The sequence below is a fragment of the Anguilla anguilla genome, chromosome 3 (genome assembly GCF_013347855.1).
Source record: "Anguilla anguilla isolate fAngAng1 chromosome 3, fAngAng1.pri, whole genome shotgun sequence".
NCBI lineage: Eukaryota > Metazoa > Chordata > Actinopteri > Anguilliformes > Anguillidae > Anguilla > Anguilla anguilla.
In genome coordinates, this window is record NC_049203.1 from 59,579,253 (window position 1) to 59,595,876 (window position 16,624).

The 16,624-nt window shown below is 47.8% G+C and overlaps 1 protein-coding gene across 2 annotated transcripts in view; it reads right to left on the reverse strand.

The window, feature by feature from the left end:
• LOC118223183 (sodium/calcium exchanger 1-like) overlaps positions 1–16,624 on the reverse strand; it is a 74,589-nt gene that overhangs the window by 34,995 nt on the left and 22,970 nt on the right. For both annotated transcript variants that reach the window (XM_035409422.1, XM_035409421.1), the window contains exons 3-4: positions 6,837–8,208; positions 5,052–5,551 (exon numbers count right to left, since the gene is read on the reverse strand). In XM_035409422.1, coding sequence (XP_035265313.1) covers positions 5,052–5,551; positions 6,837–8,165 — 1,829 coding nt within the window. In that variant the 5' untranslated portion in view covers positions 8,166–8,208. The remainder of the gene's footprint in view (positions 1–5,051; positions 5,552–6,836; positions 8,209–16,624) is intronic.

Here is a 16,624-nt window from a genome sequence, read left to right on the forward strand (position 1 = left end):
CTGAGGGATGGGACTCTAAAGAGACAGCAGACACAAGGGGAAATGAAAAAGCAGATGCTTCTGTCCTTGACTCCTCTTCTTTTCCACGGAGAAAAACAAATACGAAACTCAATTCAATCTGTAATTCCCATCTTGGAGGAAAAAAAATAAGAGCGTTTTATCTTCATTTGGGGTGTCAGTTAACTCGACTGATTCATAAGCACTGTCCCAGGAAACGCATCAGAGAAGAAACAGACTGTGTGCATGTGTGTGTACATGTGCTTGTGTGTGCATGCGCAGGTGTGCGTGTGTGCATGCGCGTGTGTGCGGACATGTGCGTGTGTGTTTGTGTGTGCATGTGTGTACATGTGCGTGTGTGTTTGTGTGTGCATGTGTGTGCGTGTGTGCGTGTGTGTGCATGCGCGTGAATGTTCATGTGTGCTTGTGTGTTTTTGTGGGTGTGTGTGTGTGTGTGTGTACAAGTGCGTGTGTGTGCATGCGCATATGTGTGCATGTGTGTTTGTGTGTGTGTGTGTCTGTTTGCTGTAAGTGAGGAAGAAGGAAAAAACTGAAAAAAGGTTCTTGGTTAGTGGCAGTTTATTGCATGTCCATTCAAAACCCAGCTTTCCCTGTGCCAGACCCTGCATAATCACTTTAAACTGAGCCAATTACACACCAGAAACCCCCCAGCTCTCAATCTGTCCAGAGACAGCCAGATGCAGACAACTGTACTACTGAAACGCCAGCCCCTTTTCCAAACGCACAACTCCCCCCCCCCCGCACCTTAAAAAATAGATCCCATCAGTTCAGCTCCAGTACCTGCAGATTCCTACGGGGACCCACAGAATTTCAACCCATTCCAATTTTGTGTCTCCCACTCAATCTAACCACGGTGATTTGCTCAACCTGGTTTTCAGGCCCACAGTACGACGCGAGAATGGAAACAGGTATGAAGGGGAGGGTGAAGGGAGAAAAGCAGGAATAACCTGAGAAAGAGAGTAGGAGGAAAAGAGAGACAGACAGACAGACAGACAGATAGAATAAGACAGGATGAATACGCAATGGAATGGGAGAAAGTGTTAAACAGTTGTTGCCTGCTCTAGAAAAATAAGATTCATCTTGTCATAACAATTTATCCCTTTATAAACTGAAAATTAGCACAAATCATAATTATTATGTTTTCGAAATCTGTGAGCATTTTTTGCCAGTATCATTTGCTCATCCTCAAGCCAATAAACCTAATTGAATTGCTTTAATTGAATTAAACATAATTGGAAGAGAGAATATGAGCGAGATAGAGAGACAGACTGTGTAGCTATAATATTCAAAAGCTGCATGTTTTCCTGTCTATTGCTCTTTCACACCTCTGTAGGGAGGTTAACTGAAGTGTGTTCCTCATCAGACCCCTAAAGGAAAGCTGGAAAGGTTTTGAGAGATACAGAGCTCAGTTGAGAAATATCCCACTGGATCAGCATTATGGAAACATTTGGTTCCCCATAATAGAGTGTAATCATTGTTTGGTATTGTTGATAAGCCGACGTCATAGGGAACAAGTTGGTGTCTTGGGTGGTGTGGTATAGTGGGTGCTGACTAAAGATCTTGATGACCTATGGGCACTGACTATAAAGACCTATGGGTCAGTGCCCAGCCAGCTACAAAGGTTGTGATGTACAGTTTTGTTATGGTTGTGTCTTTATGTCGCTATTCGTGCAAAGCCATTCCACTACACACACATTTTGCACAACAGTATTTTGCCATTATTGAATTTACTGTACAATAAATTTCATTCACTTTAACCTGGCATTCCTCTTTGACTCTTACCACTACACAGCTAGCTAGTTTAAAGGTCCTAACATGCACACAGAACTCTGTAATCACTCGCCTATACACTGGTGCCGTAGCAAGATACACAACTGCATCTATGTCGGCTACAAACGCCAGAGGCACGTCCACATCTACCAAGCGATCCGCATAGAGCCACACTACTGGCAAATTATTTGAAGTCTCCTTCCATTTATAACTGTTAGCACAGAAAAAAGGTTAAACCATTATTTTGGAGTCAGATACCCGAGGTATCATTAAATTAATTCCATTCAAGTACCACCGGGAAGGATTTACACATGTTCCTTCGCCACTCAGCTTTTTGGTGTATCTGAGGGGATTCTTACACCTTTGTCTTGTCAACATTCTTTAATGTCATGCCGATAGAGCTCCTTCAAAATGAGAAGTAAATAGAAATGAATTTAAGTGAAAGAGAAAGGGAGGGAGAGAGAGAGAGAAGAGGACAGAAAGGAGAGGAGGAGATGGAATTGGAAAACAAGAAACCGAAGAAAGACAGAACTGGTGAAAGACAGAAGGAGAAGATGAAAGAGTGGCAAGCAGAAGACACAGAGAGAGAGAACCATCCCAGGAAAACGGAGGGAGCAAAGGAGGAGAAAGAGAGGAGAGAGGAGAACAGCTCCGAGACGCAGACACACACGGGAGGCGATGATGGCGATCCCCTGGCCATTGACTCCATTACCTCCAGGAGCCCAGGGACCCCCGGGCCGGCATCGACCCAGCCGAGGGGGCCCGGGGAGCACGGGGGCCTCGCTGATGGCGTGCTCACTCCCCGTACGTGGGAATATCGGAGTATCGATCTGCCCCTCCCCCGTTTCTCTCCCAGCACATCGGCGTCAACAAAGGGCACGTTTCTCTCATTCTGCCTCTTTTGATCTCCGTTTATGTAACTGCTCTCGTTTTCCACGTTTTTTTTTTCTTATTCTCATTTCTCTTGCAAGCTTTTCAATCGTACGCACACACCAGCACACATACACACACACACACACGCACACATGTACAAACACACAGGCATGCATGCACGCATGCACCCATGCATATCTGCACACACACACACATGCACACGCATGCACAGAAACGTGCTTCCGCTCTTGGCTATCTGCCGGGGTCCAGTAATTCCGCAGCCTGGGGGTCAGGGGTTCAGCTTCTGAATTTATGAAATTGATTCTCATAATGAAATTGATCCTTTCTCATCCCAGGCAGAGGCACTGCATAATGAGCACACAAGTAAATATATGCAAATGGAATAATCTGGAGAGAAACCGATGGACTGATGCAAGGCAAGATTAACAGAGAGAGCACATTTAAATAATATAAGACTAGGTACATGAGCACCATCATGTAAAGAGAATTGCTTTCTCTGGGTCCATGAGTAGTATCAATCGTTTAGACTATTTTAGCACTTAAATAAAGTGGGAGGTCTGTTACAAGATCACAGCGCCTGTGGGATGATTTTATTGTCATCAAGAATGGCTAAATACAATGGTACTGCAGCCACTGCAGCTAGCACTTCATATAAACCTTGGATCAGACTTCAGCCTTAAAACACCCCCAGACTGGCATAAAGTCACACGATACCCACGGAACAAAACAGAAAATGCATCCCTTCCACACTGATGTGAGGAGCAGAATATTCCAAGCCCATCTCTGTAAGGTGGTTCTCTCCGGCCCTGCGCTGTCAGAAGTGCAGAGTGAAGGTCGCTCGGTTACTCAGCCTCCCTTCCTGTTGCTGCTGTCAGCTGGTTGGCTGCTCCAGCGCGGTGGGACGGCATCACTCAGACAGAGAGCACAGAGACGCTTCAGCTGCCCGCTCAACAGAAACTACTGACAGCAGAGCCCTGACACACACACAAGCACACACACACAAGCGCACGCACACACACACACACACACACACACATACACGCGCATGCACACACACACACGCACGCACACAAAGACACACACGCACGTACATATATACACATGCACGCACATGCTTGCACACATATTGCACAAAAAAAATATTCCCATACACAAAGACCACAGACACACTTGGATTAAACCTCAGACAAAATGGATGGCACCACCATTGAAAAAACTGAATCTCTCACAACCCCCCCCCCCCCCATCCAATTTGCTATTATTTAGTGCTATAATTATCTCCTCAGCTTTCTTCCTCTCACATTTCCCCTAACACACATACACCCACGCAACACACGCTGCTCCCTCCCTCTCCTCTCCTCTTCCCTCCCTCAGCCAGCAAGCTCTGGCGTCTGTGTGAGACGTCAAATCACTATTCCACTCGCACAGCACACTCCGGTGGGTACACCTTTCTTCCCCCTGAAAGATTCGATACAGATTCAGCCCCCTTTCCCTCTGTCCTTCCAAAAGACAGAATAAATATTCATCCCTCTACACTCTCCTTCCACAAGAAGATTCATATCACTCCCTTTCTTTATCTCCTCTGTCTGTCTGTCTGTCTGTCTGTCTCAAGCGTACTGTCCACATCTTCCTAACGTGCTTTAACAATAGCGAATACCATTAAAATAATCCATACCCTCCATTTCAGAATTTGATCTAGCTGTGTGAATAATTAAAAGCATTGTTCACAGGATAATTATTCAGAAATGGAATTTCACTGCTCTCTGCTAGATACATTAACCCATCTCCAGAGTAGGTGTTGGCATCATTGGTAAAATCATCTGAATCCCCCAGCAGCACTGACCAGTGATATATGCAAAACCCCGTAGATATGAAGATAAGCCACAGACACTCCTACTGTTTGTGTAGGCCAGTGGGTAAAAATGTTCAAAGCTCCTTATGGATTGGCCTACTTCACTACCTTTTTTTTTTTGGAAAACTGGCTTTTTAGCTCCTTCTTTTTGTTTTGCTTTGCTTTTCTCATGTTGGCTTTAATACTATATTTTCTCTTCCACCAAACCTTTCATACCACTTTTGTATTGTACCACCTACCTTTACTGTCATTTACCTGCCAGGACCCATAACTGCAGCCAAACCTTATCAGCCAAACACCTGGATTCAGACTTCTAAGGTACCTATGTCATGGCTTATTCATGCTAAATCATAAAGGCACAGACTTTGATGCTACATCATTAATGTCGTGGACGCACGTGGACTTTGAAACGGAACAGTACAAGCTTGAGCACACATGAACATGAGAGTATAAGCGCGTCGTTTGCCGTGTAACCAGCAGCCACACAAGAGCAGACGAACGCCGGTGCGTTACTCACATGGTCTCGTCGTTGAGGAACTCCAGCTTCCCGGCGGCGTGCTCGTAGTCCTCCCCGCCCTTGGCGGTGCCGTCCACCGTGCGGTAGGGCACCGCCACCAGGCCGCGGGCGCCCGAGGTCCTCTGCACCTTCACCTGCATGGTGCCCACGCTCTCGCTCACCCGCGTCGCCTCGCTCTCGAAGGTGAAGATGCCGGCGTGGTCGTCGTCGTAGATGGTGACGGTGGCGGTGTGGGCCTCGCCCAGGGCCGCCTTGGGCATGAGCAGGGAGGCGGAGCCGCTGTTGCCGGGGGCGGAGCCGGCGTCGTGCTCCGACCAGCTGACCACGCGCGGGTTGCTGAGGTGCACGTAGAAGTATTCGTCCTCCTCGAAGATGTCGTCGTCGATGATGCCCACCGTCAGCTCCTTCAGGGTCTCGCCGGGCTTGAAGAGCAGCGTGCCCTCGGCGAACTCGTAGTCCGAGCCCGCGTTGGCCGTGCCGTCCTCCGTGCGGTAGTCCACCTGCGGGAGGGAGACGGGGAACGAGGCTTCTCAACACCTTTCTAAAAGCCTCTTTACCATACCATATTCAGTATAAACAATATACACCTTCATATGACTGTCAATAACCCAAGAGCAAACTAAAACTGGCTTTGGTCCTTTCTACATTATTTAAGTCATTGTATACACATATTCAAATAAAATGACATTACCTGACCCATGTTATAACAACTGATGTTTCCAGTGACAATTTGAACATTTTGCCTGCCAAAAGTATTGCATTTAAGTGCAATGCAAGAAAATATTATACTATTTAGTGATTTACTTTTCAGTTCATCTTTTAACCTCATTTTCACTGCTGAAAATGGGAGGACTCAACACAGAGACAGCTGTTTCTCTGAAATGGTAAAATATATATGCATGTAAATACCATGACATAAAGGCTGATTTTCTGTACTTTTATCTCACATCCATATTTTGATCTCAAATCCAAACCCAAAAAAGTATATAGCAAAAATAACAATTTCACTCTACTGTTTCCATAGTCTTTGAGGGCACTGTACATAGTTTATAGGTTTTATTGAAGGAAATCCCAATACAGTAGCAACACTCACTTTCCAAATTAAAGATTCATGAAAATCTTCCACATTATGTTCTATACTGCCCATTGTCCCACGGAGCACGCTCAAACAACCACATTTCCAAGGCTGTAAAATTTCCAGCCTGGTGCATTTGCTAATAGCAGCACCATGATATTAATAAATTCAATGGGACACTTCATCAGTTTAGTGGATTCTGTGCCTGGTTTCATCAAATTAACCTCAGTTGAACAAGTTAAATGAAAAATGACAAAGGCACATGGTGCTGCTAGCCATGTTCTCAGCTGCGAGTTTCACTCATCGTGGCACCCTTGCTGCCTGCAATACCCATGCAACCCTTCAGTAAATTTGCCAATAAGACTGTGTTGGCAAAGTTAACCGAGCAAATTACACTGTTATATCCATCAAAAGTATAAAATCTATATAGCAATCTGGTCATTTCTTTAAAACGCACGCAATGTGCCACAGAGCCCGTTCACAGAAGGTGGCCTTCTCCGTGTTCCTATTAAGCTGCTTCCTTTATGATGTGAAGGTAAGCTCCACGTACAGTGTTTTCCGTACGCAGGCGGGACTGATATAATCTGAGGTGTGATCACTGACGATCACTGTGGAAGCGGCATTTGGAACTACACCTAAAGCTGAGTCGGATGACGGCGTGAGTCGCTGACGGAGGGAGCGCGCCGGACGATCGGGTCTCCTCCTCTCACCTTGACGGTGCAGCCGGCATCTCCCCCGCGCCGGGCCACGCCCAGCTTGAGGGAGCCGCAGTTCTCGAAGCACTGGTAGTGCGAGGGCTCGAACTCCAGCCGGACGGTCTGGCCGTCGTCCTCCTGGGCGCGGGCCTCGTGGCAGCTGACCACCTTGCGGGCCTGGTCGGCCGCGTGCTTCTTCAGGATGTTGCCGGCGCCGATCATCATGCGCGTGGCCTGGATGCGGTAGAAGGCCCGGCTCTTCTGCTGCTGCACCAGCACCTGGTAGTTGGCCATCTCGATCAGCTGCTCCATGTCCTTATCCGGGTGCCTCTGCTTGAGCTCCTTCAGGGTCCGGGCCATGTCCCGCCGCGCCTCGTCCTCCAGGTCCCGCCCGCCCCCGTCCTCCGCGCCCGCCAGCACGCCGTCCAGCGCCTCCTTGTGGTGGGAGTTGGCGCCGCCCTGCCCGTCCATCTCCATGTCCATCTTGGTGAAGCCGGCCGAGCCGTCGCCCTCGGTCTCGATGATGATGGCGCGGTTCTTGTCGGTGCGGTAGCGCTTCTGGACGTACTTGTAGAAGAGCAGGCGGCGGTCGGCGATCCAGGCCTGCACCACGCAGAGCGGGAAGAAGAGGAAGGTGAGCACGGCCTCCCACACGTCCACCACGCCGGGCGAGAACACCGACAGGATCAGGTAGAGCCAGATGTAGGCGAAGATGCTCCAGGCGGCCGTGACGAAGAAGACGCGCAGGTGCTTGATCTTGCGCGTCTCGCCGTCGGGCACCACGTAGACGCAGATGGCGATGATGACGAACATGTTGAAGGCGGCGCTGCCCACGATGGTGCTGGGGCCCAGGTCGCCCGCCTCGAAGCTGTGGCCGCACACCTCGATGACGGACAGCAGGATCTCCGGGGCGGAGGAGCCCAGGGCCATGAGCGTCAGGTTGGACACCGTCTCGTTCCAGACGCGCACGGTGGTGGTGGTGGTCTCGCCGTTGGGCTTCTTGATGGTGATCTCCTTCTCCTGCGAGGTGATGACCTCAATGGACGACATGAAGCGGTCGGCGATGATGGACATGCCCAGGAACATGTAGATGAGCGCCACGAAGTAGACGATGGCCCGGGCCACCTTGTCCCCCACCGACGGGTTCTGCGGGTTCCACACGGGAAGGACCACGCCCACGGAGCAGACGCTGCCCTCAGAACAGTTGCCCAGCGACTTCTTGACCGCGTGCCCCGGGGAGCCGGCCTGCGCGAGTCCCAGGAAGTAGAGGATGAGGAGGAGGAGGAAGGCGGAGGCCCGCGGAGTGCACGGGGCGAGGACGGAGAGGAAACGCGGGCACGTCATGGCTGGGTCAGGTCAACGGGAGCCGCCACTCAAGACTTTGCACCTGAAAAAGGAGCACGCAAAATACTAATATGAGAACCACTCACAATATTTAATCAATCAGGCAATCACTCAACCTATCAATCAATCAATCAGTAAATCAATACAGTTTCTTCCACTGGGTACCATATGAATAACATTTTGAACAATGAGAATATCAGAATGCATCAACTGATAGGTGGAAAGTTCGGTTTCCCAAATAAATCAACTTCAGGTGTAGTGTGAAAGCAAACAAGCTATCAGTCTTTTGACATCCTGCTGTCAACTCTGCTCTTCACTTCACTTCTTTCTCTTTACACCTCTCTTCCCAAGTCTATTATTCCTGCCTGATATATCTGTCTCCATTACCATCTCCTTCCCTTTCTCTGAGGAAGAAAGCAGCCCAGAGAGACCAGCTCACACATATATGAACTCTGACGCCTTCCTTGACCTGGAAGTTTATTCCAGGTGATGAGACACGCTCCTGCCAGCTGGACACACTCCAGTTTTACGTGTGTGCGTGCCTCTGTGTGTGTGGGGGGGTGTGTGTATGTGTGTGTGTATCTGTGTGTGTGTGCGTGTGTGTGTATGAGTGTGTGTGTGTGTGTGTGTGTGTGTGTGAGTGACTATACATGTGTACGTGTGTGTGTATGAGTGTGTGTGTGTGCGTGTGTGTGAGTGAGTGTGTATGTATGAGTGAGTGTGTGTGTATGAGTGTATGTGTGTGTGAGTAAGTGCACATGCACACGCCTGTCTCACAGTATTTTTCTGAGCTCCATCCCATTCACTTCCCTCTCCCCTGGCAGCGCTGTGCTGATGTGAGCGTTTCTGACAGCCTGCGTACAGCGTGGCCATTCATGACATTTCACAAGTCATACGCACACTAGCCTGCACATATGCTCTCATACGGCACCGCTATCTTTCAATGGACTTCCCTACTGATTTCACATTAATTCATAATTGGGTACCTGCCGAAATCCAATAAGAAACTGCATTTGGTGCACACAAACAGGTATATTGTTTTAGGATGTGTTTGGACTGAGGAAGAGACTGCATCTTGCCTTTCGTGACAGAAGAGGTTTGGGGAGGGGGGCTTTAGGTCAATGCACCACACATCGATCCCATAATGATTGAAACGGCAGCCCACAACAACACTGCAGTGCATGATGGGTGATAACATCCTTATGAACACTGCCATTCTTCTATCCTTCCTTCACGTCTTAAAGATCCCACAGCTTGGGAGATGGGATTACATAAGACTAAGAGCACTGTGCATCAGGCATGGATAATGCATGCATTTGCATTCAGAGCCCTACAGACATCAGCCTCTTCCTGTCCTCTCAGCTGTTATTTCCCTGTAATCTATTTAGGCGTCACTCACTTACTCAAATTGATTCATTTGTCTGTGAAAATCCTGCCCGTCCCTGCACTGAGAAACACTTTCGGTGCAGGCCCATTCAATTCCACTGACCTGCTGATCCCATAAATTTCCATAAATTTTTCTTATCGCCGGCCTCAGGGATATGAGCATTAAGGTTGAAATTTTTAACCACTGCCCCTTAAATTAAAATTTAATTCAAGTACATTCTAATTTCTTACGTTCTACCTCTCTGTACAAGGTCATTTAAGAAGTATCACAGGAAAATTACAGATCTAGTTTAAATGTAATCATTATATTACTACCATTCCCATTACAAATGTACTATGGTAATACAGCCAACAATTTTTGGGGATGGAACATTTCAAAAAGCTAAAATAAATGTTCCCAATATGTACTGGATGTTCAAATAAAATTTAATAAAAATAATATTTCGGCTTAAAATAAACTTGTTCCTCATGACATTATCTTACAACCCACCCAATGAGTCTCTCAAAAGAATGTTCACTAGAGAGAAAAATGATGTCAAATCTATTTCAAAGAACCAGCTAATGTATTTTTACAGATGTGATCATACAGTATATGTCCTCTATTCTATTCCCCATTTTCCTCCCCTGTTTGGAATGCTGCATCCCTCAATGAAATCTCAATCCAGGAGGCGTGAAGATGAACATGTGCTCCAGCTATGCAAGTTATGTTGCCATTGTTTTTTTTGACACCGTGGCTGAGAAGTCGGCCTGGCACAGACATGGGTTGGAGGAAGACGCTTCATGTGCAGGTCATTACGCAAGCCGCGCATGCCTAATCGACCAGCGGGGGTCACTGGTTCATGACAACACATCACTGTTCCAGCTGAAACCCTGGGCACCATCAGGGCCAATAGGTGTCCCACCACAGTTGTCACTGGCACAGTCCAGATTTGATACCACAACACAGAGCCCATTGGTGCACTGAAACAGTGCCTTAGCAGCACGAGCCACCCAGTACTACATTTCTGATTCATGGTGTTTTTTTTCAGTTTGAAATTGTGGTAATAAGAATGTTTTTTTTGTTGTTGTTTTTTTTTTATAAATAAATACTGATATCCACGTGGGGCTGAACATTCCAATTCCCACCCTCATTTGGAATGTCCAATTACCAACTGGCAAGCGCAGCCGCGTTCATGCGTGATCCCCACAGCTTTTAACCCCACCAAAAAAAATCAACAAACAATTTAGGCCAAAGACCCAAGGTATGGTAAGTCAACTGTGTAATCCGCCGCTTCAACTGATCCATCAAGCGCTGCGTAAGAGTGAAAACCAGCACACCGTGCAGTCCTCCTGGACCAGGGAGTACCTGCATTCGACTGATTTTAATGAGCAGAACCACCGCGGTAATTTAATTTCTAGCGCATATACCGTTCTGTGCAGCCCACAGGCCACCAACTGAAACTTGTAACTCAGCAACTTCTCGTCTGTCTAGCCCTCAGGTCAAAGCATTAATTAACAGTGGACTGCACGCAGGGATGACAGCCACTGCGAACGGTCAGCTTTCACGGGGAAATAATTCACGCCCAGGTCTCCACTGGGCCGACCATCGCCGGCAATAATTCAGCTAAAGCGTGAGCGACTTGCGAGGGTAAATGAAATCGCGTCTGTGGGGTTATGTGACATTTTATTAGCAGCCATTTCATAACGCTCTGCCAGAGCCGGCTCTCCGCGTCTCCGAAGCCCGTTTGACGCGATTATTCTCTTTCCGTAAAAAAAATAAATAAAATAAAATCCCGCAGCCAACGTGAACTGTTTTCACCAGAAATGCCACCGCAGAACGTATTGTGTGTGTGAGAGTGCGCGGGGCGGATCCCTGACGCGGGAGTTACTCTGGCGTGCGGCGCCATGACGGTCCTCAGCCGCGGCGGCCTTCTTCGTCTCCTGGGCTGGCGGCTGGTGGCCGTGCGCTACAAGGCGGGGGAAATCTTCAAAGACAGGCCGAGGGCCCCACAGCACGCCAGCTGAGGCCGAGCCTCCGACCGAGCTGCGCACGCTGAAAATGGCCTTCCTGTCAAAAAGCCAACGACGTCCCGCGTCAAGACCGCGCCCCGGAGCGTAGACCGGCCCGGCCGGCCGTCCTGCTGGATGCTTCCCCCGGTCGGCAGGCAGAGCCGCGCTCGTTAGATGTGAAACAGCAGGGAAGGCGCGTGCCTGCTGGGAATGAGATGCCTTTCAGATTGCGTGGAGGATTACAGCAATTTAGCGAATCTGGGTTTGATGAGATGAGTAATTAGGTAGATTTACGGTGAGATATGGAACCCCCTCCCCTAGCCTGAGCTGAGCAGTGTCCTGCGTCACTGCTGCTCTGCACCACTGCCTGACTGAGCCTCAGACCTCCTCTCCCTCTCTCCCTCTCCCTCTGTCTCTCTTTCTCTCTCTCTCTCCCTCTCTGTCTCACACTCTCTCTCTCTCTCCCTCTCTGTCTCACTCAGTCTCCCTCTATCTCTGTCTCTCGCTTTGTCTCTCTCTCTCTCTCTCTCACTCACTGTCTCACTTTCTCTCTCTCTCTCTCTCTCAATTTCAATTCAATCTACTTTATTGGCATGAAATGCAGATATTGCATAGTTCAGGAAATAGACACTATCTCGCTCTCTCTCTACCACGAGAAAGTGATTTTTGCCAGTGTTCTCCCTCACACGGTACCCACAGCGCCCAGTGGCAAAGAACAGCGGCGCGCAGGCATGCGCTGCTCAATGCACATCAAAGGCTAGCAGCGCACAGCACAGTGGAGCACAGACACGCACCGCGAGGGACCGTCAGCACACAGACCCAGTTACAGCCAGACAGCACACAGAGGCACGCCAAAGCACACTGTGGAGCAACACAAAGCGCCGTAACCTAGGGCAACGCTGCTCAACATGTCACAACCCTAAATAATGTACAGCACAAAATAGAGAAACAGCGTTGTTCGCTGAAACCCCACGACAGAGGCACAGAGTAGCTGTCTGCATGTGGTGACTGTGTGTGTGTATGTGTATATGTACGTGTGTGTGTGTGCGTGTGTGTGAGTGTCAGTGTCAGTGTGTGTGTGTGAGTGTGTGCGTGTGTGAGTGTCAGTGTCAGTGTGTGTGTGTGAGTGTGTACGTGTGCATGTGTGTGTTCAAAAGGCTCTCCTGTCAGTCAGTGGCTCCATTCTGCTCAGTTGGGAATAGTCCCATCATTGATCCTGGCTCCCAGCCTTCACCAATTACACGGAGTAGATGCTCTACGAACACGTGTACATCTCACTTACAACGCTGTCCCTGCCCTCAAAATCAAACCCTACCTGCACTCACACATCAATAATGTATTCTATCCAAAACAGTACTTTTCCTCTACAACACTCAACCTCCCCTAACATATCAGCATGGTAGAGTACTCTATCATTCCTAACACGCTGACACTGTGGCCTTATTCCAACAGCAAACAATTAACTCTGAACAGAAATAAAATGATACATTCCTTAGACAGATATACTGTCGACAGGAATAAGAAGAGGGGAATAATGGCAAATCAGAAAATTAGAAGCCCACGCCCCCCCCCCCCACCCCCCACCCCCACTTATATTCTCAGTGGCAGTACTTTTCACAGTATATCAATGTCTTCCAATTTCTTTCACCCTGTCTCTTTCTGTCAGTCTCTCTCACCCTCTCGTTCTTTTTCTCTTTTGCTTGCTCTCTCTCTCCTTCACACACACGTGCACACACACATACACGCACATTCTACACAGAGCTACTGTTTTTTTTTTGGTTGTTTTTGTTTTTTTGTGATTTCTGATTGTGTTGCAGTTTGGTTAATTTTGCTGTTTTTCTTGGGATTCTTGCAAGTTTTTCATTTTCCTTTTTGCTGTTTTATTTTATTTAACTAATTCATTTTCTTTTTCTGTGTGTGGGTAGATAATTTTGTAAGCTTGTGTGTGAACATACAGGTCTTTTTTTTATTTTGTGTTCTGTGCAATAAAGGAGACACACTCTATCTCTCTCTCTCTCTCTCTTTCTTGCTCTTCTTTGAAGGAACCAGCTAAACTACAATGATCTTTGACTTGAATAGAGTGGTTATCCCTAATCTACTTAGCACCTCTGAATCTGTAAATTATGTATGAATGTTTTCCTATTTTGTCTTGCTCTGCGCGCTGTCCAGCTTTGCTGATTCCAGGCCAGAGAGTAATCCCGTCTGAAGCTCAGAGCCCAGATGAAGTAAAGGATCTTGAGGAAGTAAAGGATCCTGCAAATCCCTTATCACCGTGTGTGTGTGCAAACTGTGCATGTGTGTGTACGCGCATACGTGCGTATGGTCGTGTGTGGGTGAGTGTCTGTGTATGCGTGTGTGTATATGTCTGTGTGCATGTTTGTGCATGTGTGTGTGTATGCGTGTGTGTGTGTATGTCTGTGTGCATTTTTGTGCATGTGTATGTGCGTGTGTGTGTGTGTGTGTTTGTGCGTGTGTGTGTGTATGTCTGTGTGCATTTTTGTGCATGTGTATGTGCGTGTGTGTGTGTGTTTGTGCGTGTGTGTGTGTATGGTTGTAAGTGCGTGCATTTATGTGTGTGTGTTTCTGCCCCTGCGTGTGGTTCACACCATGCTTTGAGGACCAGGCTTGGAAATCCTTTCCAATGCAGTAAATATTTACACAACCTCACACCAATCCTAATATAGTTAAACAAATGGAAACATTTAGCCTCTTTGGTTGCAATGATTTTGGTTGCAGCGCTAAATTCCGAAGAAAGTACAGTTACGTAAAGTGTACTTCTATCTATTCAACAATGCAGTAGCAAACCTCAGATACAAAGAGAACCTGTGGATACTGTGGTCTAATGAGAGTCTGACGTGTATCTCCCCATGAGGGACTTGTGGAGAAATTTTATCACATTTCACAATAATTCAAAGTGTTCCTGTCTCTCCTCTCTGGGGAATTGTCACAGAAGAGCCTGGTATTTTTCAGTGAAATGATGGCTATGTTCTACAAGATTAAACCTGTCATTTAAAGAAATGCTGAAATGTGGCAAATCACATCTCATTATTACATCCGGGTAAAAAGAAATGTAAAGGCCGATTTAAAATAATTCAGAAGAATATGTGAACAAGGGGACATATAGTGAATCATCTGAAAGGGAGATTCTTAACGGCAAAAAAAAATGAATAAAATATTCACACAAAAAGAAGAAGAAGAATGACAACGGTGAAGCTTGTGCTGCAGAGTGAAGAGAATGAAGGAAACCAAGGAGCAGAGACTGACCTGCCCAGCCGGTGAGCAGGTCTGCCTAACCTCTGTACCCTAGAGGCATGTCTCCTTAATTCCCATCAAAGCAGGGCCAGGTCCTTTTCTGCATCCACGTGCTGTAATCCATCGGAACTGAGCTACGTCAAACAGCCGCTAATGGCTAGTGGCTTGGCTCACGAAGGGTTAAGACAACACGCTATGTCCAAAAACCGCAACAGCTGTGTGAGCTCGCATGTACAATTTATAAAAAGCCCTTTTCTTTTCCCTCATCCTCCCTTCCACTGCCTGCTCTCTCTCTCTCTCTCTCTCTCACTCTCTCTCCATTCTGTGACAAATAATAGAAATTTTAATAAAAGGCTTGAGAAAATCCCTCTGACAGAGTGAGATTTAAGCGTGTGACAAATGTGTCCCATAGCGCCGCGGCAGTCAGGAGGGATAGCGGGAAAAAGCCAGCGAAAGAGAAAGAGAGAAGCCGCCGACAGATCAGGAGACGGAGGGGGAGATGAGAAAGAGTGGAGAGATGGAGGGACGGGAAAAAGGGTCGTCCAGTTCACGCTCCATCCCTCTCTTCGGCCCCGCTCAGCGAGAGCCCGTGCGCTTCTCTCCGGGCTGGAAGGGTCTCCAGCATGCTCCACAAAAATCAGCATCAAAAAGCAAGACAAGAGTAGCAGAGAACAAACATACCAGGAAAAAAAGAAAGAAAAAAACTACACAGGCCTCAGCTAAACGGTGGCGCATGCTCTCCCCAGTGACTTTACAAGGAAAGTACAGAGGGTAATAACTCGACGGAATTATTTACATATAAATCACTGGCACACCACTGGAAGACATTGAATTTCATGAGCGCAGCCGGTTTTGCTTGTTAATCTTTTTATCTCTAATTTCAGAATGGTCCTGTATTATCTGTAATGAGGGATGAGGGAGAGGGAGCTGGGGGCTGCCTTGCAGAGGCTCTTAGCAGGATGGGACCGGTTTCCTTCAGATGAATAGCTGTGGAGGGTGTGGGGGGAGGAGGGTGGTGTGGGGGGAGGAGGGTGTGGGGGGAGGAGGGTGGGCATTTCAGGGTTCGGGCAGGGCCATTTCCCTTTAAACGATTAGAAACGCAACGAACGGACCGAGCACAAGCAATAAACTACATCCAATCGCTCTAGTGGATTAAAAAACCAGGCAGAAGCCACACTCTGTTCGTAAAAACATGTGCGTGTATGACATTCAGAAACACGAAAGAACATGCACATACATCAAAACACGAAATGGCGCTCCAATTATCTTCACACACATGCACACTGTAGAAAAAAACATCAGACCTGAATGTAACTTACATAGACACGCACACACACACACACACACACACACACACACACATACACACACACAAGGGACAAATTTAAAGGATAAATAACAATGACCCCAGGTGTTAAACCACTGTATGGATGTTTCCCTGCTGATAAGTCTGCATTATAATCCGGTAATTACACAGTGCTGGTGTTCCCCCATATGATTCTCTAGTGAAGCCGTACATCATTGATGCGCCGCAGAAAGAGGTGGCCACAGGCTGTCGTTCCAGCGTTCTCCTTCCAAAGCACAGGCCCCCACCACCACCCCCACCCCCCCGCCCCATTCCCAGCCCCGGCTCCCGCTGTGATGCCTGCCTTCTAGTCAGCTCAGTCACACGGGGAGCGGGCCCAAATAAATGGGTCACCCTTCCCACTGTACCGCTGACACAAGACGCACGTTCCCCTCCCCTTTTTTCCCCCTGAATATTCCCAGCCATAAATATTCAATGCGATGTGAGCGTATCGCATATTCATGTTCTCAGCGTACGCCACGTGCAA